At 46.0% G+C, this 25,750-nt stretch overlaps 3 protein-coding genes across 11 annotated transcripts; 2 read left to right on the top strand and 1 right to left on the bottom strand.

Annotated features, from left to right (window-relative positions):
• Nucleotides 1-26: 26 nt before the first annotated feature.
• Nucleotides 27-24,573, bottom strand: LOC108162996 (leupaxin). 6 transcript variants are annotated; one of them, XM_017298011.2, is made up of 9 exons: nucleotides 13,325-13,433; nucleotides 11,025-11,263; nucleotides 10,026-10,192; nucleotides 9,726-9,957; nucleotides 9,516-9,657; nucleotides 9,354-9,445; nucleotides 9,124-9,284; nucleotides 3,156-3,863; nucleotides 27-650 (listed from the first exon to the last, which is right to left on the bottom strand). In XM_017298011.2, the coding sequence occupies exons 2-9, from the start codon at nucleotides 11,107-11,109 to the stop codon at nucleotides 384-386; spliced, it is 1,854 nt and encodes a 617-aa protein (XP_017153500.2). In that variant the 5' UTR covers nucleotides 11,110-11,263; nucleotides 13,325-13,433; the 3' UTR covers nucleotides 27-383. The 6 variants fall into 6 exon arrangements, with proteins under 6 accessions (XP_017153500.2, XP_033250099.1, XP_033250096.1 ...); XM_033394210.1 differs by lacking the exon at nucleotides 27-650 and adding an exon at nucleotides 2,658-3,023 and having other exon boundaries at nucleotides 13,325-13,432; XM_033394208.1 differs by lacking the exons at nucleotides 11,025-11,263; nucleotides 13,325-13,433 and adding an exon at nucleotides 24,286-24,573.
• Nucleotides 17,732-18,461, top strand: LOC108162998 (C-type lectin 37Da-like). The gene is made up of 2 exons (XM_017298016.2): nucleotides 17,732-17,846; nucleotides 17,907-18,461. The coding sequence occupies exons 1-2, from the start codon at nucleotides 17,756-17,758 to the stop codon at nucleotides 18,374-18,376; spliced, it is 561 nt and encodes a 186-aa protein (XP_017153505.1). The 5' UTR covers nucleotides 17,732-17,755; the 3' UTR covers nucleotides 18,377-18,461.
• LOC108162997 lies at nucleotides 22,918-25,750 on the top strand. Of its 4 annotated transcripts, none has more exons than XM_017298014.2 (2): nucleotides 22,918-23,059; nucleotides 24,948-25,750. In XM_017298014.2, the coding sequence occupies exons 1-2, from the start codon at nucleotides 23,044-23,046 to the stop codon at nucleotides 25,679-25,681; spliced, it is 750 nt and encodes a 249-aa protein (XP_017153503.2). In that variant the 5' UTR covers nucleotides 22,918-23,043; the 3' UTR covers nucleotides 25,682-25,750. The 4 variants fall into 4 exon arrangements, with proteins under 4 accessions (XP_017153503.2, XP_017153502.2, XP_017153504.2 ...); XM_017298013.2 differs by having other exon boundaries at nucleotides 24,945-25,750; XM_017298015.2 differs by having other exon boundaries at nucleotides 24,929-25,750.

Genomic DNA, 25,750 nt, shown 5'->3' with positions numbered 1-25,750 from the left:
AGTGAGCAAATAAAATAGACCGAGACTTTCTTAGTTTTCTCATTTGTTTATTATCATTCTGTGGTCATTCTGTGTGTTTGTTGAAAGAGTAGAAATATCTAAGTGACTGACATAATTGATTTGGATTAGTGTCCGCGCTAATTGATCACGATTGCAGGGCGATTCCATCGTTTCGTCCCTCCATCTCGGTCTGCGTTAATTAAATTACTAATTTGACTCGGTTATACAATGCACTGCAAGTTTGTGTGTGGGTAGTGCGTGGGTTGGGTTGGGTTGGGTGTGGGTCGGGGTCGGGGACAAGGTCGTAAATCGTATAAAAAACAGTATTATGTGTGTATATCCATAGCTATTGTATAGTTTGGCAGCTGCGGTCCGACCGGCTATCAACCGAATATCTTATCGAAACAGACATGGCAGTAGGGCTTGTCCTTCTGCTCCTTGAACGTGCCCTTGTTCAGCTGCTTGAGGCAGAAGGCGCAGACGAAGTGCTCCGGGTGGAACTTCTTGAACATGGCCGTGATGCAGCGTCCAGTGATGGGCTTCGAGCAGCCGGCGCAGAGCGATCCCCTCTTGGCGTGGTAGTGCGTCTCGCAGTAGGGCAGGCCCTCGTGGTCGAAGAACGATCCGCCCTGGAAGGGTTGCCGACAGTCCTGCAAGAGAATGCAAGCAAATTTCAGTAAGTCTTCCGCTTCGGACAAATAGAAATGGTTGCTGCGTCATAAAAACGAAACTACAATCTAATGGCACTTGATGAGATGAGAGGATGAGCACATGAGAATTATGATGGGGTTGGACGAGAAGGAGAGCCTTTTTGGATGATCTATTGTGGGCCAAGTGGCGGTGCAGCCGCCGTCCGAGGCTAATTACGACCATAAATTAGTTGCCATAATGCATGACCGACCACCGCCAGCAAACCGATCGAGCTGTTCATATAATATTTTCTGCACTTTCGGCGCTTTTTACGCCTGGCATGAAAAACCTAATTACAATTTATTCAGACAAGAAATGTGCCAAAGTAAAATATTCTCGAATGGACAGCACTCGTACCCAGTCTGGCTCCTGCCCTGCCCCTGCCCCTGGCCCTGGCCCCACTGTCCCCAGTGGATGGCTAATTGGCAACACAAAAGTGAACAGAACGAGAAAACAAGACAGCATGAAATTTAAATATGATAAATATACAAATCTCATACACACATAGTATGGGATCTCTGAGTCCGGCATTTGTTTAATTTTCTTTGGCTTTTGGAAAAACATTTCAGCAACAACAACAGGAGTCTTAAGACAATAACATTTTGCGCACGCTTTTGGCCAACTTCCAAGGAAAAAGAAATGGGAAGAGCGAGAACAAAAGAACCTGTTCGGATGGATGGAAGGGCATTGAAGAGCGCTTCGGTAGCTATTTTCGGGTTCCACTGCCCTCTCTCTCTCTCTACAATCAATCAAATTTCCATAAACAACAGGTGCAACAGTTTCCTTTGAGGCATCTCATAAATGTGCTCTGTGGATTATTCGAAAGTGGACCACAGAGCGAAACAAACAATCAATACCGAATATACAACAGAAATATACCAAAGTGTGGGAGAGTCAATGGGGGATTTCTACAATATGATATCTGTGATATTCTAACGATTGCACTTCTGAATGGCTATTTTTGGAAAATATTTTAAGAATCTTTTGCACTCCAGCGGCCAAGAATGGACGAATTCGTCCGATTTTAGTCTGGCCAATCAATTCGATCAACACCCCGAGATCCCCATTATATCGGGGCCATAAGCAGTGCAAATCCCATCGCCTACACTTATAGTAGACAGGGATGGGGTCTCGGATGGGATGGGATCCGGCCGAGGGACGAGCACTAGAGGCTAGAGCGTACGATTCTCGGAACGATACTCGTACGTAAGCAGCGAAAATAGTTTCCACAAGTAATTTATTCCCCCAGGCTTCCGCTGGGAGATCGAGATCGCTGACCAGAAGATCCAAGTCAACGAATATATAGTACATATATGGCATACAATATTGTAATTTGTTTAACAAGAGCAGCAGAGCAACAGAGCAACAACTGAGGCGACAGGCGACAGACGACTGGCAGACACACATGTCAAGGTCAGCACACGCTGACCCTGACCTTGGCACGAGGTCCGTCCGCCTGTCGTCTGTCGTCTGTGGGGGAGGAGGAAGGTGGGCGTCGAAGCCTCCGCCTTGAAAAACAGAAAAAGCTTTTCCACTTTTCCCTGCTCTCCCCTTTTCACCACTCTTTGGCGTTGTTTCTGCGCCTTTTTTATGTTTTAATATGTAATTATTTAAATTTTATTTACAAAAACAAATTACAATATTGTTGCTCATCTTCATAAACGATTAAATTTAAAAAGTACCTAAAGACTTAAGCCTACCAAAGTTTCATAGAAAAGTTCAACAAGTCAAGAGGGGGACAGGGTCAGGGGCAATCAGAGACCATCATGGAGGGTGGCTACTGTATCCGTGTGTATACGTTCTCCAGCGGCACCTGCTGTGGCAGCGGGCCAGCTTGGAGAGGGATACAGATACAGATACAGATACAGATAGAGGTCAGGTAAGGGCTTGCTCGGTTGCAGTTGGTTCTTGCATGCTGGATGTTGCCAATGCTGTTGTGCTGTGGTGCTGCGGTGCTGTGGTTCTGGTTGTGGTTGCAGTTGCTCGTAGACCCGCAACCCGAAAATAGCCAGAGACGGACGGCGGGCAGCTGCTGCCCCAGCGGGGATGGTGGTGATAGTAAAAAGTGAGCGGCCACAAAAAGTGGCACGCAGCTCGCGCATACTCGTACAAAAATGTGTCTGACTGTATCGTATCTGTATCTGGCTCTGGGTCTATTTTTGTTGGCTGCTGAACTTCAACAACAGTTTCTTGCTTCTTGCTTCTTGTTGATGTGTGTGTGCGTGTGTGTATCTGGCTCCCTATTCCTCCTCATCCACGCCCACGCACTGTGGACACACGGGCTTGCCCTCCATGGCATAGAAGGACTTGCCGCGCACAGCCTTCTTGCAGTCCTGGATAATGGATAATGAAGCATGACGGATGACGGATGATCGTGCGAATGCGGAATAATTACATTAATATGTTCTCGTAAGTATGTGGATATCTTGAGATAGACATCAAGGGTCTATGGCTGCAGAACTTACCCGGCAGACAAAGCAGTCCGGATGCCACTGCGAGTTCAGGGCGGAGATGTAATTCTCCATGATGGCCCGGTTGCAGCCGTTGCACTTGGGGGCAAACATCTCGAAGTAGTCGTTGCGGCAGTAGGGCTTGCCGTCGCGCTCGTGGAAGCCCTCCTCGCCGAACTGCTGGCCACACTGGGCGCAGAAGAAGTGCTCCGTGTGCCAGGTCTTGTCCAGGGCGGTGACGCACTTGTCCAGGATGGCGCCGTTGCAGTAGGCGCAGCGCGGGCTGAACAGGTTGTGGTAGTCCGTCTCGCAGTAGGGGAAGCCGTCGCGCTCGAAGAAGTTGCGGGTGCCCAGCTCCTGGCTGCAGTGGTTGCACGTGAAGTGCTCCGGATGCCAGGTCTTGCCCAGGGCGGTGATCACCTGGCCGACGATCGGCTTCTCGCACGCGTTGCAGCAGCCCTTCTGCACTGTGTTGACTCCTTGGCGACTCATGTTGGCCTGTAGGTTCCCTAGCATAGAATCCAGCTGGTCCTCGCGACTGTCCTCGACGATGGTCGTCTCCTCGATGGTCTGCGTGAGATGTGCCTGCTGGCTGCCCTTGTTCGGTCTGGCGTAGTCCGTTACCGTCTGGTGCTGCACCGTCGAAGAGTGCTGCTGCTGGCTCGAGTTCGGGTAGTGTCCGCTGGCGCCGTTCGTTCCGTTGCTGCTTCCGTTGACGCTGACCTGTGGGGGGCGGGAAGGGTGTATAAATTAGTACTATCTTCCCCTGAACGACTGAAATGACTGAAGCGACATGGATGGACAGACGGTATCCTGGGCCCATCCGTAGCCGTGCTGCGCTCTTACTCGTGCGTCGATGTGCCTGCCTCGACTGAATCAAATCTTGTGCGAGCGCTAGCACAAAAACTTTTGCTTTTAGCCGCCGCCACAAAAAATATCAAAAATAATTCTTCTCTTCCTCTTTCCATAGATTCTCCTGCCTGATTTCTTTACATGAGTATGTGTATCTGTATCTGTATCTGTATCTGTATCTGTGTATTTGTGTAACTCTCAGTATCTGAGTATGTGTGTGTTTGTGTGTGGATCTCGTTGCGCACGACGCTCTCCTCATATGAAAAGCATTTTTCTTGCACGTTGACGTAGTTTTCATTCTGTTCATTGCCAAAAATACAAGCACTTTGTGGCGGGGGCGGGGGGGTCTTGGGTTGTCTTGGTTGTCTTGGGTGGGTGGCGGGGAGGTGCCTTCTTCCATCTGTATATCTGTGTTTCTGTCTGTACATGTGTGTGTGTGTGTGTGTGTGGATCTTGTCTGTCGTTGTGCGAGTTTCCATTTCAATGTTCATTTTTCTTTCATAAACTTTGCATTTTCATTTAGTGTGCTGTTGGTGTCGCCTCTTTTTAACTACATAAGTAGACGCCTAATTGAGCGTATGCTGCTTTCGACAGGTGCGGAACAGGCCCCGAAGGGCAGTTGGGCGCTCGAGAAGGGATTAGGTTTGATCAATTTCACAAATGCCCCTCTCCTCACTGCTGTTGATTCCACTGGGATGTTGCATCCCCGCCTTAACAGGACAGGCGATTGTCCGTTTAATCAACCAATTTTCTGTTGGCAAACAAAAACTCCCTCGCTCCTTCTACTACGTATAGTTGCATTTTCGTATATTCGTTGGAACAATTTGGAAAACTTTTTCTCTTATTCTTACTCAACTTCGGTGCATTTCGGGATAGCACCTTTTAAAATCTGAAATCGCTCGTGGGGAATTGTCCCCTTTCGCTTATGGGAAATTTGTCCAGGGAATAGATTGCAGTTTCCCTTGTGGAACAGAATAGAATACAGGTAATTGGAGAAGAGCTCATCAACGATAATATCCACAGCGACATCCACCGTGTAGGCAGATGTCTTGTTGTCTCATTTTGGGGGCCCAACCCGCAAACGGGCTCGCCCCGCTCCTGTACCGTCGCCAAAGCAATTGCCATTGGGTTGGGCGATGGCGATGGCGATGGCGTTGGCGGGTTGTTCGTTTTTCAATATTCCGTTGTGCTATTTTAAGGCCCAAATCGTACACAAAATAGACAGAAGTAGAAGCCGAAATCGTCGCTTGGCGCGGACTATAAAAATGAATGCCGACCGGCTGGCCAACAGGATTTCCCCATAAAAAGCGCATGGGCGTGTGCCAGAGCCAAACACGATGGAAGCGGTATACAATCGCTAGCGAGTGGAGGATAGAGGGAGGATGGTGGAAGGGTGGAAGGCGGAAGGGCGGAAGGATGGCAGGAAGGAGCCGAAGAGGAAATCTCGATCAATGCGAAACGGACAGAGCAGATGGGGAAATGCAAATTCGGGCACTCTGGCAGTGCTGATGATGATTACGATGATGGCAATGAAAAGCCAACTAAAATATACAAAAAACCTATATATTTTCGTATACAAACACGCACACACACGCACACGAACACACAGGTACGTGTGCATGTGTATGTAGATCGCATAATTATATGGATATTTGGTTATAGAAAAAGAGAGACCTATTCAAAAATAGCCATGCAAATGATTTGCAATGAAAAACTAAAGCAAAGCGGCGCTGTGGAAAATCTCTGTGTTGACAGCGGCCAGGAAGGAGCAGGGGTGTGGCAGGGGGTGGCAGGGGGACAGGCGGAGGCAGGAGGAAGTGCGGCCGACTAACTGTCCGTTTGTGTCTGACCAAAGTTGTGTGTGGGCGACCCCTCACCCCTCCACCCAGCACTCCGCCGCGGAACCAAACGGACCACGAGAATATCCAATGCGGAAAATGTACACGGGCCGTGTGCAATATTGTTTATATCCGAATATATTTTTATGTTTTTCTTGTTCTTTTTTGCGCTTTCCACACACACACACACACACACACACACACGCACGCACACATAGAGAGAGAGAGAGAGAGAGAGAGAGAGAGAGAGATGGAGGGAGAGCCTATTTCATTTTCATATTTATCATATCAACAAAAGTCACGGACACGCATTGCCTTGCCTTGTCCTTCCCGCACCCATCAGTCCCGTGGGGCCGTGTGGCAGAAAATTGAAAATGATATTAAATAATTAACAGACACGACCTCCTCTACATATACACATGTATATATGTATGTATACATATATGTACATGTCTTCTCTCGTCAATGACATTGAATTGCAATTTACTCGGATCCACAGATCACAGATCCCCCTGCCCCCCATCCCCCATCAGACACATTCACTCGCCCCAATCGGTGTCTGCTTGATTGCAGCCAAGATTCTGCTAATTCTGTTGCTGCGCGGCATCGCATCGATTGCCAAAAGAATGAAGAATATATACTTTTCACTTGGTAATTAATTATTAATGAATGCGATTCGAATAACTAAGCGACAGAGCGATAATACCTTCTGCATACCTCTCGCTAAGTGCTTGGAAGAAACACACGAGTGCGAAGGCCGTAGGAAGAGGGATTTACCCTTCCCAGAAGGGCTCTCGCCATTCAGAATACTGAGAACTATCTTCAAGCGTTAATAAGAGTGCGGACTATAAGAGTGGATACTCTTCAGATTCCTTTAAATAGGATACCCTTGAAGAGAGGGTGTTCGAAAATGCGTCCGATATTTGTAGGCAAACTAGCCTCTCAGGTTCGGAGACGTCTGACAAGCCTATCCTTCCATTCGATGTTAACTGGTTTAGTCTCGAGAGCTATCACTTCTAAGAGCAGCTTGGAATCGAAGAATTTAGAGGTTTACTTGTTCCAATCCTATTTAGCACTTCGAAGGTCGATCGGTTTGAAAGAAACAAACTAACAAAAACAATCGATCGAAAATATGTACATATTTATACTTTTCAGCATCGAAGATACTTATGTACTTCCTTCTGTGGGATGCAAACATCTGCTCAAGATCATTATACCCTCTGAAAGGGGATCGCTATCTTGTTATATTAAAAGACAGCCACCACTTTGAGTGTCAAATAAACCACAAGCCATTTGACATTTTAAATATTATCAAAATCAACATAAAATGAAACATTTTTCATAAATCAAATGGTCCTCTGCGGCGGATCAAAATATTTCAAATATGTGCGTTTGATATGGCAATTTGGCTATAAAGATACAGATACAGATATTCAAGAAGAATCTATCTGCTACGGAATTGGGAATTAAAGTCTCTGGACTTCGACGTGCCAGGGCTACGAGTATATAAGAGTGGGAGTGTGCCCTAAACACTTGTTAAGGGCATACAAATCTCCAACCCCATAAAGTACATATATTTATATAAAAATACGTACTATATCCACGCTAAGGACGCCTCCCTCCAGCCCTGACCCAAAAACTGCAACATTTCAAGAGGAAAGGAGCAAACGGGCAGAAGTAAAAAAAAATGTATTTTTAAAAATGTCCGAATAAAATTCAGAAGACATCTGTTAAGATACATCATCTTCAAGATGTTGTGTACACGTTGTGTTCTACAAACGAACGTCGAAGTACAAAAAGAAAATATTCTAATCCGCATGAAGGCTGTGTATCTTTTGGATACACATATTTGAAGATGTGCAACGCAGAAATAATAAAGCGAATGGTTTGTTTACTCGAATTGATTGATGGCTTAATTAGAATTGCAGATACACTGTATAAACAAGCAAGAACGATGGGATCTATGGGGCACAAGCTATTCAAACCAAACCCCTGTCGATACATGGCCACCTGTGGCCCTTACTGTCCAATCAGGATGTGGATTTACTGTGGATGGATGGAGAGGATATTTCACAGCTTCTAGGAATCAAGAATATAGTGATCAAGCCTGCCATCATAGTAATCGGACCTCATTAGCTAGATCAATTTATGTATTCCATAAAAAGATCAGATCCACCTTCTGTGGGCCTTTGTATATCATACTCGTACCATGTCAAAGTCAAGAACCATCTGCCGATGGCACGAGGACGATGTGGACGAGGTGGCATCCGACTAAGGGCGCTTGAATGCGATGGGGTGGGGTGGGATTGGATTGGGTCGGGGAACCAGCCCGCGGTGTCCATTGGGTTCGCTTGGTTGGCCTGCGTCACACGAGTTGCGATGATAAATCTGTTCGTTTTATGGTTTTTATTACCGCCAACAGAGCATTGGACGTGTTGTTGTGGGCTAAAAATATCTAATATCCACCTATTTGAGGGCGAGAGAGAGTGTCGGTTGAAGAGGAGCAGAGACTCCGCCTCCCTCTCCCTCTCCGGCCATATGCAATTTGTTTTGACGCTGTTCAAAGTGAGCGGAACACCCCTCCGACAGGTGAGAAAAGTGAAAACATTTGTTCGGATTGCAACAAACTAACGGCAAATTTCGTTAGACAATTTTTGGGCTTGAAGGAGAATGGAAGGAATATTGATTTGGGATACTAAGTCGTTTATATAAATGCACTCCAATAAACTACCTCTAGATCGGTATCTCTAGATGCCACAATGAACTTTGGATACTGAGAGCAAAGGATGATTGATAAGAGTGATCTTATCTACTGGATACTGGTCTCTCCCTCCACCTGCCGGTGGACATCGGGCGTGGGTTTGCTCCGACTGGTTTATACATATTTTGTGATCGGTAAGCTTCGTTAAATTTAATGAAGGGCATTGCCCAGTGGAATCTATGTTCTAGAATTCTTAAATGGGAGACTACTATTCCATTCCAACTAGATTGGTATCTGAGATCAAGTTAATCGCATTCCGCGCTTCTTCCTTGCCAACTTGCGTCTAGCCGATGCCACATTCCTCCGAGTAACTTTTGCTTTGTTCTTATCTTAATCTTATCTCCTCATGCTATGCTAATATAGAACCATTGTCTCAATGGTATTCCTCATTATCTTTTACGGTGGAGTGCGTGTGCGTGCTTTTCGTGCTTTCATTTAGGTTATTTTCTGATCAAACATAATCCCACACTAAAGTTCTACTCCTGCAACAATCACGCGTCCTCTGGCTGGTCTCTAGTCGCCGGTCACTCACCTTAAAGTCGGATAGCGATGCCATCAGGTCGTCTAGTTCCTTGGTGGCCTGCGATGTGTATTCCTGGTGCTGCTGCTGGTGCTGGTGGTGAGGCCGCGGTGCGACACTGTTCTGTGTGTACGAATCTTTCTGCTGCACAATCTGCTCCTCCAGCGAGCCAACTGCAAACATAAGAGAACACACATCAGCAGGGTAAAGACTGAACGGCTGTGGGATTACAAGGTAAATACCTGGACCGTCGGGTCCTGTCAGCTTCTCCGTCTTTGTTTCGCGCACTGTGATGGTGACATGGCGTCCGGGCGTTGGGGACTTGTGTCCAGATCTGCGTGCGAATAGAGAAGAATTGACTTAGTGGCCGTTCGTTCTGCTCTGGTCTGATCTGATCTGCTTACCCATTGGGCACGGCGTAGATGTGGGCGTTGTCCAGCTCGTTGAGCAGGCTGTCCATGGTGGGGCGCTCCTCGACTGTGGCATAGCTGTTGAACGTATTGTACTTAGAGACTGGCGTGCTGTAGTTGGCTGGCACATCGATTTCTGCGAGGAATAGAAGGATACGAGTCATATATTGCCTTCGATGGAGTCTAAGTTGTGTCGGGCCTCACCCTTCAGTCCCTTGTCCGCTCCTCCGTTGTTGTAGCGGGCATTCTGCAGATCCTGCAGCAGCGAGTCCAGCTCCGACAACCCCGAGCTGTTCTGCCCCACCGCCGAGGCTGCGGGCCTGCGTGGCAGGGAGCCCACGCCCTGGCTCGGGTAGCCGTTGCTCGGAATGGAGGAGGAGCCATTGAAGTCGCCTACCGTTGGGGAGCGCGTCTCTGCGCTATAGTGCTCCTGGTACTGAAGGGAGATCGGTTAGAGACGTGGCTTTAGGCGAAGGTAGCGCGGGTCTCCTCCGCTGTACTCACCACCTGCGGTTGGGCCTTGCCCCTGAGGCTGCCATAGCCTGGTGTATTGTCCACGAACTGCTGCTGCTGCTGCTGCTGATGCTGCTTCGGTTGCACGGTTCCATACTGGGGCTGAGGCTGTTGGGGTTGACCCGGAACACTGTTCTGCAGATCGGCTAGAAGGGCATCTGCAAAGAGGGAAATCACTTTGTAAGTAGTTGGTCTTGGCAATAGAAAGAAAGATCTTAGGGGCTACCAAGATTGTCGTAATCGCCATAGTTGGCCATGGCCAATATGAAACTGTGAATTCACTCTTTCCGGGAACTCTCGTAACTTCTGCTTAACTCCCCAATTCCAAGCACCTGGCACTGCGCCTCTGACGCATAGCTCTTTGATAACTGAACGGAGAATCCATTCACTCGACTGTTGTTGCTGCCTGGCAGTATCTTCGGACAAAAGTTGCTTATCGGAAACGTTCCGTTTGTTTGTTCTCTCTCTTCTTTCCAACTAGCGCTAAGAACTTGGGACCTTTCCACAGCTCTCGCCTGTGGTGTGTGTCTTGGCTAATGGCGAGGGCGGGAACTGAAAGCTTGCCCCATAAGTGCGGCAGATGACCAGATATGGTCGCAGATAGGATCACTCGAGCATCACTGTACCGCGGCTCATAGGAGCGATTAGAGCTGCTGGGAGAAAGGACGTGCCAACCGGGCCCAATAATGGATTGCATTTTGGTTTGTCAGGAATCCTAGGCAAACTGCAGTTGCAATAAAACTTTAATTAGATAGGAATCAACTTGTTTTCTGTAATACAGTATTTGTTGGAGTCTCAAGCTACAGCTAATCATTTGTGCTTGCTGCAGACGTAGGCCTGTTTGTCGAACTTGACCCCACGGCCATTGAGGGGGTTGGCCCCCGCAAAAGGGCATGAATGACTTTATCATTAGCCCCACATTAACACCCACAGCATCGAATCGAACAAACAGTCACGTCACGAGCGACGAGCGACGAGCGACGAACTTACCCAAACGTCTCTCAAACGCGCCCACTTTAAAGCAGTCGTTGAGGGGCGTACTGTGGAACGACGATGATATCAGTTTGGCAGGCATCGCGGGCGGGCCAGGAGGAACACAGAAACACAGTTAGCAGCTAACGAATATGGCCAGAAGCGAAGATGTTGAAATATTCCTCTTATTCGATTCGCACTTTGTTGCCTTTGCAGTATGCTAATGCTAAATTCCGCTTCGGACTTCCACTGGACCACTATAAACGGTATGCGTTTAGTCGCAGCACAACAGCAACAGAAACAGCAACAAAATCAGACACAGACACAGAAACAGAAACGGCAGCAACAACCGAAAGTTCAGTTGCCATCCGAGCAAATTTGATCACTGAAAACTCAATCAACTCGAAGAGTTGGTCCAGAGTTGGACCAAGCCAAACAAAGTCAAGCCGAAAAGACACCCACACTGCAGCCACATCGAAAACTGGCCAACGACGGAGACAGCAAGAGAGGGACACGGGACACGGACACGGGACACCGACGGCTGTCTACACACAATATTTGTTTGATTCAGTTTTCGTGGGTCGAACTTGTCGAACGGGCTAAAAGTCGCACCAAGTCTAGAAATATCGCGATATCTACGCGATGCCATAATACTACGAGCTTGTGTGTGCGTATGGGTACTGGCACTGGTGTGGGTATGAATATGTGGATTCCTTATGGACGCTATACACATATTTGATCAAATTAATGTTGTTTGCATTCTTTTCGCTTATAATTTGGCTGAGAACGGGCAAATGGCCGAGGAAATGGCGGCAAATGGCTATGAAACATGAACATGTTGTTTTCGGATAGGGTGTGGGGCTCAATCATACTTGTAGAACAGGATAGGGTATACCCATTCAATGCAATGCAGAGCAAAAAAACATCGATGACTCTATGAAAGCTCTACAGAAATATCTCCGTTGGCTGTATGTTAATGGTCGCATGCACGAACTCTCAGGGGTAGCCGTCACCTTGAAGCAGCTGTCATCTCATCGCACTCCAACACATCCAATCCGTTTGACCCACCAATAACACCGAAGACAAACACACCAACAAAGTCACTATCCACAAGCAGGGGGAAACAGGGGAAACATGACAGCAGGCGCTTAGGGCATCAAATAAATCTAACAAAATTCTTAAGGTTCAAAAGTTGATGGTCCGACTCTAGAGGGAGCACACAGCATCACACCTGTAGGCCAAACAGAGAGCGAGAGCGAACGGATGGGAGCCCAAGAGTAAACATATTTCCCACTCGCTCAATTGAATGAAACGATTTTGAGTTACATAAAGGAAAATAAGGTGTGACGCGATTTATATTATTTTGTTGGCAGCCACATCTATAACGGATATAATAAAAGCATCCAAAGTGGGGGAGCAGGGGGCCTCTGGGAGGGAGGGCGCGAGGGGGAATATTGGGAAGCGAGATCGAGCAATTTATTTCGCAATATGCTTATAAATAGTACCAAATGGAAGATCGAACATGTGGTTGACGGGGAAATCATTCATTCCGCCATATGTGGGTATGGTCTATACGTCGGGCGGTCGGGCGGTCGGGCGGTCCCAGATGGCTTTCGATTTTCTGGGATGTGTCTGGGTCTGGGAAGGGGGTCTAAAAATAGGACAGGGCAGGGTTATCAGAACGTCACGCAACAGTGGGTCAACGTCGAAGATGAAGACGGGGACACGCACGTACATACATGTACACAACATTTATGTACATTTGTATGAATATTCTATGCGGTGGAGACGGGCCAATGTAACTGAATTTAAAAGACACTCGGAATATTATTTATATGGAATGCAATGGAACAATTGCAATTAAAATCAATTGAAAGCGATGGCTGGGCAGAGTTTCACTCAATCAAGGCGTCGGAGTGGAGAGGAGGGGAGAGTCAGAGCACATGACATACAGCAGCTGTTGAGATGGCAGTGACAGCTTGCTTGCACAATGCTGCAGTAAGAGAGAGGGCACCACTACATGCACAATATGCTGTGCACAGAGCGAGAGAGAGAGAGATAGAGAGCGAGAGAGACGTGGATGCAGGGAGAGAGCGTGGGTGAGCAGGTGAAGCAATGTTGTTGTTCTGCCTCTTCTCGCTTCCACACACGTTACACACGTCCCGACCCGACCACGACTCTTCTCTGTATTTCTGCATTGGTGTGTTTTATGCGGCTCCTTTTTTTGGCCCTTTCGTTTTCATTTGCTTTCTGTTTCGATTTCGGTTTCGGTTTGTTGCCGTTGTTGTTGTTGCTTTAATTGCTGATCGATTGCGTACGGTTTAATTAAACTCCCACACTCTCAGACACACGCACACTCAGGCACTCGCGGGACTCATTCGCGGACTCTCGAGTCAAAGCAAAGTCGCTCGGCAAAATCTTGAAAGCAACTGAACAAACTGTAAAAACGACGACCGACAACAAACGGCGCCGATGCTGAATAACTCAAAGCATAGCCAACTCAAACGGAAAACTCACTCGCCTCGCATGGCTATGTTGTCGAGTGTCTCGACCCGCGGGATATCTCGCACTCAGTGGAGGCCATTGTGGGTACTCTATGTATGCACTTTCTGCAAGCACAGTGTTCGGTGACCAACCACTTTTTGAATAGTTATCTAGGCTCTAGGAGAGCGGGAGTGCCAGCCTCGCCTGGGAGCCTAATTCTGACTGCAATAATTACACGATAGCAATGACAGCACTATTTATGAGTCCACAAGCTCGAGTCCCCGTATATGCTAAAAAAACTTGATCTAATCTGATGTCATACTAGACGCACACCCAAAAATTGGTTGCTGTAGCTCCTCAGGTCTCTGGGAAACTCTTCATTCTGGGTGTTACACTGATAGCTGCCAACACCATATACCCTTGATCTCTACGAGGCCCGGGTATGAGCATTTTACTGTTTACACAGCAATGGACAACATAAGACACAGAGAGCTCTCTCACTCTCTTTCTCTGTGTCTCATTTTCACTCTGATCTTTTAGTGTTTTGAGTGATTTTTTTTTTGGTAGATGAATCACTTGACTTTGAAACGAAAACTAAAATTAGTAAAACAACAAAAACAGAACACAGAAAACAGAAAATGAGCAAATAGCAACAAATTGAAATTGCTTTTATTCATTCTGTTTTGTTTTGATCGCGATTTGGCTCAATTGATCTTGTGGATCAAAGGTTAACAGCGTACATAGATTCCACAGACCGGATTCCACAATGGGCGCGAGATTATCAAAAAGAAGAGCCCGAAGGCCCTCCTTCCCGTGTCAACCATGAGAACTGGTTCTGCATTACCGATAAGCTCTTGAAGTGTTTTTTTAACTCATTGTTTTCTGAGCTTTTATCCAAGTCGACTTCCGCACTGGGACTGTAAGACCTCTAATTTATGGGATCATATCACCCATCAATATCAATGTAATCAATCAATTGGGGCTCAGATACCGGTGCCCGGAGGCGATCACCACAGCAATTATTGTAGAATATCTTTGGTAATCCCCCTACACAGGTGCACAATACTCGTATATACTGAATCAGTATACAGTGCGTTACAAGACTATCCGACCAAATGCGCGGATTATAATTAAAGGAGAGCTTGCATTGAAATTAATTTACTCAGTAATAATTAGGGACATAAACTGGAACCAGACAGAATCTTGTCGACAGAAAACACGTGCTAAGCGACATTGGGAGAGTTAAATAGATTGACAGAGAGGCGGGGGAATTCTACCTGTCAATTTTCATTTGGAATAAATCTTTCAAATTGTGGATGCCACTAGATTACGCGATATCCAGGAGGGATTCAGAAAACAAGGCAACAAGCAAGACGGGCAGACATGCCTATAACCACTCGGCTGGATGCTGATTGTTGCGGATCAAGAATATATATGTACACTTGATGGGGTCGGAAAACGTTTCCGACGAAAAGGATGTGGAGCACATTCACACTATGAAGTTTCTTAATTATTGAGTTATTTATAAATCATGTTCCGATTTCATTTCATGTAGTACCACCGAAGATAAATATTTAAATTCATACTAAATTCTCAGTGTATTTTTAACATCATTTCACTAATGCCTTATATTGTTTTGGGGGATTTGCCTTTCTGATACTTTTGAAACGCGCTACCTATACACTACAGGCATATGGGGATGTCCATACATACAGACAATGTGTACGCATACAGAGTGTACGAACAGAGGGTCGTGCCTGGCAATAAATAGAACAGTGTTCGAATGAAAACCACAAACGCCCACTGCCAAGAATTGGTTTTGCTGTCGCCTCAATGGGAACAATGATCTAATGATCTAATGAATGAGTCGCGTAGTAAGGTCGTCGACTACCAGATACCAGATAGTAATACGAGTGAGCCCCACACCTCCACAGCCCACAGCAGACTCCGCTTACCGATTCTCATTTCAATTGATTCACTTTTCTGGCTGTTTCTGCTGCAGTTGAGAGACCCGACGAGACAGACGATGCGATGAGGACTGCACGGCGACGCAGTGCAAACTGAATTGGAAGTATTCAAATGAAGCTCCGACAGCTGGAGAATTCACTTGGCAAGCAGTCGAGGGGCTGGCTGCTCGTCTTTGGGTCATTAACAGTACTCCCAGCCAAATGTAAACTAAATGCTGCAAGGCGTGTGGGCCAACAGTGTAGCAGTCGCACAGGCAGCATTCCATGGCCAAGCCTCTCAGAGGCGGCAAACTTCAGGTAGCCGAAAGGTATTTACCCTTCTAGTTGGGGTGATCCTAGGGATTCGATAAAACGTGGATTCGTCTAACAAATTTCCCATAAGCAAACTGGCTCATTCGCATAGAGAGTAGAACAATAATAATGTCATCCGAGAACGTAAATTTGCTACCAATGGAGCTTTCTCGCACTCGGAAACACCAAGGAGACCCGCTCTTTCGATTCTCTTTGAGCGAGTCTTTCAGACGCACTCTCTCTCCCACGAGTGCAGCAATGGAATAGAAACTGGAAAGAATAACGCCCAGCAGTAAGGTATAAAGTAAAGAAGGGCATAGAACGGCCACAGTACACTGAGAACAACCGAAGCAGACACTAAGAAGAGTCCTACGATCCAACAAACACATACCTTTACATAGACCTTTAGGAACAACACAGGAAGGTAGACCACGGACAGGCTATTCAAGGGAAAAGAGGGGCGGACGATGTGCATCGTTTGTGTTACAATTACGTCACCCCCTGTGTGTGTGCGTGTTTTGTTTACATAGCCGACGTGTCGGCTGATGTTAACTTGAATGCCTCTCTCTCGCTCTGTCCCGACTAACGATTTACTCCGTAGATTTGCGACATTCCGGCTGCAAGTACGGAAAGCAGCGCTAGAACGGAAAATACCATTCCTTTGCGGACTAAAGTCTGATGTCTAATCTCATCAACCTCTTCAGAGTCTAATTCAAGGAATTTTAGTATGATAAAAGGCACCCAATGCCTGATGAAAATTCGACAGTACCCATTTTACAGTTTTACAGTTTGCTACATTTATTCCCTACAAATATCTACATCCCAACTACATGTCTCCTTCTTTACACGACGAAGATTTTGCATCAAAATTGTCCTCTTTTTGTTTCGAGACCGCATTTTGACGGAGATCAGGAGTACGTACATTTATGTGCTTGGGACACTCCTCAAAATGTAAATTGCACACGATTTTCGCATGAATTCTACACCGAAATGGTTTCTGTTTAAAGCCCCAAAAGTATGCCCCACATACTTTAACAAGCACTGCAATTTATTTTGTTTTCATTTAAACTTATCTCGCACGGGCAATTTTATACGAGCCTTGGTCCTTGTGCCCGCAGCCTCGCCCAATCTGTTAAGCTGAATTTCAAGGCACCCATGGTCCAGGAAACTTACCTTTTAAGAACTTTATTGACCACCTGGACCCTTGCTTCTCGCACTTTTTTAAACGACCAGCCTTCGGTGAAACAAACTCCCGAATACTTATGTATCTATGAGTCCAGCAAACGATTGTAATGTCCGATCTCAATAATTTCGCGACCCTCGTAACTCTCTTAAGAGAACTATCCAGAATAATGTGTTGTGCGATTTTATCCACTACTAACTACCTTCCTCTCCTTAAAATACTAACACAATTAGGCGGCTCCTAGTCAGAAACATCCCGACCGAGGGGCTCTGCCGGATGACGCGCTGCACATATGAATACAAAAAGTCCCTGGCTTGCAGGAAAACCAGAACCTGAAAGAACCCAAACACAAATTAAAGAGTTCCCCCTGTGGAATGTGATGCTTGGATGCCTAGAATCTGCTCGGCTACAGAGTCGAGTCCCATCTCTTCATCGTCCTGCCATTCTGTTCAGCTATTTCTGATATTTGAGTGTCCATGCTTACCGTGAGTCCATCTACTTAAATCCGAATTCCAACAGATGCGAGGACAGCTGGAAGCGAGAGGTTGCAGCTGCATAAAACATCCTTTCGGCTCTCATTAGCAAAATACAAATTGAAAATAACGATGAATAACGATCTCTCCCAATACATTCAGATTGCTTTATTTCTAGTGAACCTTTCTGAACTTTCTTTGTTTTAAAATCGCATCGACCAAAAGTAAGACAATCAGTATTTCTGTGAAATGATTACGAAATGTAATTAAAACGAAAGAAACGCGAAATACAACAGAAATTCGTCCACGTAGTGCCTCGAGTCGCAGTCAAAGCAGTCAGTGGGCAAAGAAATGCTGAAGTACACGGTTCTGTTCCTCGCTTTGGTGTCCAGCGCAAAGGAAGGCTGGGGCCGCGAAAGGTTCACCATTGAAACACATGATGGTAAGGCTCCAAAGTGAAGTACAAATCCGAGGAGGAAATAACGAATTTCTGCGGGAACAGGCAATCACATTGGTGCTGTCCTGAAATCGGAACCATTCATCAAGATCGGCGATGGATACTACTTCTTTGGGAGGGAGTCAGTCAACTGGTACGTGGCCTACGAGAAATGCCGGGAGCTGGAAGCCGAGCTGGTTACCTTCGAGACAGACGAGGAGTTCGACGCCATTGCCAGGTATCTAACGGCAAATGCAGATCGGGGCAACTACTGGAGCTCTGGGAACGATCTGGGCAAGACGGGAACCCACAAGTGGTTCTCCAATGGCCAGCGGATCAACAGTCTGAGATGGGCTCACGGACAACCCGACAACGCGGGGAACAAAGAGCATTGCATTCACTTGGGCTACATATATAAGGACTCCCAAGGATTCGAGCTGAACGATCGTCCCTGCGCCTACGATGGAAACAGTCTGTTTAGGTTTATATGCGAGGCGCCGAAGCTGGAGACAATATCGATTGTTGTGTGGAAGTAGATCGGTGGAGTATCGGTGGAATTCGTTAACAATTATTGTATGGGTTATATATGGTTGTGGATTAAACTTTTTATTAGAAACCAAACATTCACTTGTGTTAACAAAAGATAACTTTTGACAACAAAAGTGTCTGGTGTCTTGCTGGACATCTGGTAGTTATTGGTATTGGCGTGGTGGGAACTAGAGGTCTTCTAGAATGGCTAAAACCGGCATTCAAAATAACAGTTCTTAAAATATAACGCTGCGCTGATAGAGTTTGAATTAATGAGTGCGCTCACTCGGACGCACAACATTTAAAAGAAGTAGCACGAATTGAATGTGTGAGAATTACGATTGGTTTTCGAATGCATTTTCTTACATATTTGCAGCAAAAATCACAAGGATCTTTTCATTGGTCTAGTTTAGAAAAGCAATGCAAGTAGCGCCCATATGCAATTTCTTTCATTTCGTTTTCCGTTCTTTTACCCTAGCTCATATAACCGAATGACCTATCCCATTTACATAAACTCGTTTAATCGTATGCCTCGCACTCGCTCAATTCAATTCGATTCGAGTGCATTCTATTGGAATTACGAGTATGTTGCGAGTGAAACCATGCCGCGCAGATCTCTGGTGGGAAGATACAACTGGTTGGTTTCTCAATCCTCCATCTCAATGGAAAATTAACAAAGCAGGAAGATTAGAAAGAATTGCATATCAATTTCTCTTTTATTTAAATCGGGAGATATGTACATCTGTTACCTCCATCGTCATCTACATCTACCTAGACAACAGATCTCTCCTGCCAGAGGACTTGAATTGGGAATACTATTGTGGATACTTACAGCCAGGCAGGATGCCCTTGCTCCGAGCTGTACGATATGGCTGTCGTGCTCCTGGGTCGATTTTTCCGTACATTGTTCTATCCATTGTTCCGATGGAGTTATTCGCTTTCAACTCACTGGTTTTTTTTTACGGAGAAGTCAATAAATAACCAAGGAACTGTCTAATGACATTTTTATTTTGTATCTGAGGTTTGTGTTTCTTTTATTTTGCCTGCTTTTGTGGCTGGCTCTCATCTACCGGCAGCTAAAAGTTTCATTTGAATTATTTATAAGCGCATTTTTATTTTTGGCCTTTCGGGGCTCGACGACGGATTTGTCGTTTTGTTTGCATTGAGTTCTGCCTGTCAGTGTGGATTTTGTGGATTTCGTCGATGGGTCGTTGTTGTCGTTGTCGTCGTCGACAGAGCTTTGCCCCCGAGCATACATGAAGAAACTATTGTAGGCGCCCCATTCCCTGCTCCAACAAATGGTTGTCTAGGGAGTGTGCCTTCGGAGTGCATTTGAGAGAATGAAGCGACGAAAGATATATTTTGGATGGAAAATCACTGAAGCTGATTGACCATTAATCCGCAGAGAGCGTTTGAGATCAGAAGTAATCAATCAGTGAATGATTTGAGATGAAAGGAATATCTCTTCAGCCGAATAAATGCTCCCCAGACAATCTGCAGACAGAAGATTACATGGGGATCCCTTAGACCAATAAACTGAACCTGGAGGAGTGAGGTGAGGTCTCTTAATCTATGTGATCACCAGATCAAAAGCCAGACAGCATGATCTATAAATCAGCTAAAGAAGGTGCGTGCGTGGGTGGGTGGGTGAGTCTCAATAGATGATCTATGGATCCAACAGAATTTACGATCAACTGCGGATACATAGTACATATACTAGATCTATGCCCAGATCAAGTTGAGCGCCAAACGATCCATAAAGACAGATTTATGGAATCATAAAAATACCCAAACGAACATCCCGGCCACACATTTTGTTTCGTTTCGCGTTTGTTTCAAACAAAACACGCAGCGACGACACATTGGAAAAGGTAAAAAATAATAAAGATAAATTCTGAAACTAAAAACAAAGCGATACCAAAAATACCCGTCAACGGGATGGGATAGAAAGGGAAAGAAAAGGAAAGGAAAGGCAGGGGAAGGGGGGGAATCAAGGTTGCCAAATTACGTCAACACCAATGATTGGCAACTAAAAATACAACCAAAACCAAAAAACAACTACAATTTCTGGCAAATCAAAGGCGACGTCTCGGTCGTCGTCTTTGGATCTCCTCTCTGGTATGAGAACGAACCCGTGACTAACGAAGGGAGACCCAAACTGGGGAGAATGGGGGAGAATTAATTGAAAATGCGGCAAAAGATTTCCGCAGAGCCTTGCCAAAAAAAAAAAAAAAAAAGAAAGATAGAAAGGTGAAAGAAACCTGCGAAACTCACTTTCCACGTTCCAGGCTATTTTATAAACAAATAAGTTTCCCTCCGACCGACAGAAACACCTGTGGGGAGTGGCGGGGAGGGGAGGGGCCTCCCGTTACATTACTCCGTGCGGATGGATGATGGGCAATGACGTTCGTTGGCAATCGTTTCGGCCAACGGTCTGGGGTCTGCCTTCTACTACGAGTCTCTGTATCTAAAAGTCAAAGGCACGAAAGGAAATTCCACGAGATCGGTGCGATCTCAATATAAATATTTTATTAGCAAGTAGATAAAATGTGTGCGTGAATGCGGGTTGCGAGTGTTGACCTTGCTGAAGGCGCAAGAAGGTGAAAAGAACAGAGAGCGGGCCCAACAAAAGCAGGACGGAGAACACACCGCGAGACTCGTGATCTTCGGGCAGATATGTATATTATCCGATCTCTGGGCATATCATTGGCCTTTCTGCCGATAAACCAGCCCAATTTATGGCGTACATTCCCCAACGGATTGTCCATGGAGTACCCTTCTGTAATCTTGCGTGGTGATAAGATAAGTGGGACTTTTGCGTTACAGAAGTGGATGGTGGTGTGGATTGCTCCAGAAAGTACATAAATATTTAACAAGGGATTTTCCTGGAGTTTTCCCTGCTTTGAATGCTTTTTAAAGTGAGCTACGAGGAAGTGAAAATACATAAGGAATGTGCCAACAAGTACCCCCTCCTCTGAAGCAACAGAAACAAACACTAATTGAAATTTAATGGCTTAGAGATAAGAATCATTGTGTTAAATGTGCCGGAGAGCGATCGGCAGAGATGGAGGGAATAGGAATAGGAACCTGCTGAGCAGCAATCGAAATTCGACATTCGAACAGCGATGAACTCATTGCACTAAGAATAAGCTGAGGAGAGGTGCTAAGTAGTGCCAGATTAGGCGTGGACTGAGCCGAGAGAGGAGCTTCAAACGGAAGTTATCGACAGATCTGGCTTCAGGCCAGACAGTGGCATCAGCTGTGCTTCGGTCGCATCCGAGAGATCCGGGAGATTCGAGAGATACAGCAGGGCCAAAGAAAGTGCTTTACGTGGGTGGGCAGGGGCAGGGACAGGGGCAGGGGCAGGCCAGGGCAGTCCGAAAGGGGATTCTCATGAGTGCATTCGATTGAACACCACAACAACAACGAAATGTTTATTTGTGAGCACTTTGTCAGGCGTTTGCGTTTACATCATTCTCCAGCGTTTCCATTTGCTTTCGTAACCCGAGATACTTTTGTAATTTTTCCCCTAGGAAACGCTTCGCTCCCTTCGCTCCCTCCCCACTGCTCTCTTTATTTCGAGTGCTTAAAATATGTGAAATATGTCATAATTTTAATAGATTAAGTGGGCACAATTTAATTGGTTTTGTGTTTGGTATTTTGTATTTCTTTTCAATCATTTCCCCTCCAGAAATACACAAAACAAATTTCCATCTCAACGCCTACGATCTAATCCGTTCAGTCGGTCGGTCCCCCACAAAATTAATGACGGCCAACAAATCTCTATGCGCTGCCACAAGGGGGCAAACGCCTCATCTATCTGGATGTCTTGTAGCTTTCTAATTGGATCCATAATTAGTGCAAATTAAGATGTTTGGAGGAAAGCAAAACATTGTCCGTTAATCTGAGTAGATCCCAAGTCCCCAATGCGATTTTTAGCTACTGGCGACATTCCTCGCCTATCTTTTATCTTTTATCATTGCTTTTCGGATTGTTTTATCTGCTATTTGTCTTACTTTCCTACTCTGATGTTTTCCTCCGAGCAAAGTAAACAATTTCCCACGCTACCACCTGCCGCAATATCACCAACCGAGTTCCAATGATTTTTCATCAATTTTTGTTGACTTTTTGTTGCTTCGTTACGCGTCTGCGAGCATTGAACACTTGACTGATGGATGGCTTTTGCTGGTTTTTATTGTTTTTCCTCCCGATTGCACTTTTCCGCACTTTTCAATGCACTTTGACAGTTTGTTGTCCTTATATTTTGTTAGAACCGATGATACGCGCGCGCACCGCGCTCTCTATTGAGTTAAAGGCGTCGCGAGCGACTAAAACCGAAATGGAACCGACCCCATCAAATGGGGGCTCCATTAGAAATAGTCCGCTCTCTGAGAGCCCCTTCAGACAGAGAGACAGAGAGACAGAGAGAGAGAGAGAGAGGTTAACAATCTGCTGGCGCTCTGAGAGCCAGCCCATTTTCATTTTGCCTTCGGAGTCAGTCGCTTTTCATTTTGTTTCGTGGGGCCTGCGGCTGCCGAAGCATCGACTCGACCAGACCGCAAGTGGGAGGCACACGAAGGAAACCAAAGCGGAGACAAAGATTGTCGTAAGGTTGTTGTTTGTGCGTGTGCACAGTGTGCCAACAGTTATTTGGAAAGGAAGCCACAGTCCGTAAATGGATAGAGGAAATCGTAAGTCAATTCATTTGCATTGGCGGGGTATTAGGAGTACTGCGGTTATAGTGGTTGAATACAAAACAATCATTCGTTCATACTCGTTGCCTCTTGATGAACCACCCTGTAGGTCTCCTTGTGGGGTAGACAAAGACGGTATTTAGGGGTCTAGGGTTCCGTTTTATATCGCATTTTGTACCAGTGTGCGGCTGCTGGGCTCCCAAGCTAGAGAGTGGCTAACCACTCGCTAACCAACGCCAGCGACCCTTAAAGCCAGACACAACCGATCTCAAAAGATCATACCAGACAGCTGCACAGTCAACAGCTCTTACAGTGCGCACACGCAACACGAACAGATCTGGACTGGGCAGACATTGCGTGTCGAGTGGGTAGACGGCTCCATCAATGAAGTGGGCGCGCGCTCACTAATGGCTGCGAAATTGATGCAAGTGTGGCACAATGCGGAGAAGACGAGGAGCAGAAGCATCAGTTTCCTGTACGCGGTCTGGTGATGGCACTCTGCACTTTTCAATTGTATGCGACCCACTGTGCGTAGGTGGATTGTCAGTCAGCTGGAATTTTGGAGCTGCATGCGCGTGCTTGTGTGTGCGTGTGTGTGACCTGGCCTTTCTTTACTTTACTCATTTCTCAAGAATGTCTGATCAGCCAGAAACAAGCTCACACACACACAAACACACAGAGGAACTGGAAAACAGCAAAGAATTGTGTCATAATGAAAATAAAGTAAGCTTCCAGATACACTTATGAGACGACAACTTTTTTTGCTGATGATGACTAAAAGTGTGCGCGAAGTGTCGGTCGTTCCAGAGAATCGAAATGGAAGGAGGGAAAAAACGAAAAACAAATAAGAACATTATGTCGGATGTTCGTCCAGATCATTAACAAATCAAGGGTCCGTTCGCGTTCGCGTTCGGCAATCGGGAAGAACCACACCCTCGCACGACGATATCGTTTTGTGTGCAATTTCCAGGAATGAACAGAGCCCGGAATGCAAATCGTAAATAGGCACTCCGGCTAGTAAATTTGAATAAGAAAAGTAGGCTGATTGGTAATCACTTGGCTTGATTAACACGATAAGAATCCATTGTCCAAAATTATTCATTCGCCACTTGGCGGCCGTTTTCGGGCCCGCACGGAATGCTAATTAACTGTTGACCTTGAGCCGCAGCATAAGTTTGTGGCTTGCACTGCTGGAATGTTGCAGGAAGTTTTGTTTCACTCACCTAAGTCATCCATTGTGTTTGCTAGTGTATGTGTGTGGATAGCGCTTTCTGCTCCAATTTCGCCGCACAGTCAACCCAGGGAATTCGGCACCAGCACACGAGTACCTAATTGATTTTGATTGATGGTAAAAGCTAAGCCAAAACGAAAATTTTAATCCACGCAAACACTTTTTATTTGCACTCCGCCGCCGCGATTCGTGGAGTTTGACTCTGCTCTTGGAATCGAAACAAATTTCTGTCGAGGCAGAGCGACTATACGTGATACGTGAGTTTCGCCGCGAGTTGGAGACGAGTTTTATATGAATCACTAATTTTGGAGCGGCGGCGGCCATAAACAATACAACATCAACACTCGCACACACTCACATACATGGGGGAGAGTAACAGCTGCTTTCGCGAACCGAACTACTGACTCGTTCGCGCCACTAACCATACGTATGTGCCAGTTCATAAAACGCAAAGGTACCAAGCTGCGACAGCTCCCAGAGCCGAAGACCTCTAAAAGCTCTCGATTCAATTTCTGTTGGTCTTAGATTTTGGCTATGTTTTATGTTTAGTTTTATTTGTTGGCTCCAACGAGCTTAATTTATATCATTCATCCCACTCTCAGCGCATGCGTTTCCCATACCAATACCACTAATAGTCCTGCTCCATTTCAGAAGAACCTAAGATGAACTTCTTGGAACTCCACGACGACTGTCTGGACAATATTTTACTTCATTTTGGCTTCGACGAGATACTGCCGCTTTTTAATGAACTCCATACACGTTTCGATGAGGCCATTGAACGTCAGCTGCACCGGTTTCGTGACTTGCAGTTCAGTATGCGGCATCCTCCTCCCTTTCATGAGGGCTTGATGCTGTTGCTGGGTCGCCATTTGAACAGCCTGCACATAACGGTAGGTTACTCGACCAGCGACAGAGATTTCCTTCGATATCTGAATCCCCTGTGCCAAGGGGCGTCGGAGAGCCTGCGCCTTCGGGCCCTCAAATTGGATCATGCCAAGTGGTCGCCTGACATCGTGAATGCTGTCTGTAAGGTGGCACGTTCCCTGCTCTTCTTGGACATGCGTCACTGCGATGTGCGGGATTATCAGATAACACGGCTCTTGGAATCGACGGATAAGATGGAGGCTCTGGCTCTGCTGCATGTGCACAATCAGACGGGAGACTCTTATCTGCAACACAATGTACTCAACAGAGTGCCAGCTCTAAAACTCATCCATATAACAATCCTCGGAATCTTACCGTTTTCACCTGAAGAGCTGTCCCAGCAGTGTCCACATCTTAGCTTCCTGATTAGCGACTTGATCAACAGAGAATTCAAAATCTACGGACCACCAGCTTACTTACAAGACTACTATAAATATTACCATGAATATTTTAAGACCCCCTGAGGATTACTAAGTAATATTTTAAATGATCTCAAAATAAAACAGTTCACGGTGAAACACAGTTCGATTGTG

Source organism: Drosophila miranda, chromosome 4 (genome assembly GCF_003369915.1).
Source record: "Drosophila miranda strain MSH22 chromosome 4, D.miranda_PacBio2.1, whole genome shotgun sequence".
NCBI classification, from domain to species: domain Eukaryota; kingdom Metazoa; phylum Arthropoda; class Insecta; order Diptera; family Drosophilidae; genus Drosophila; species Drosophila miranda.
The sequence above is the reverse complement of the archived record's forward strand: the minus strand, read 5'-3'. Positions and strand labels throughout refer to the sequence as shown.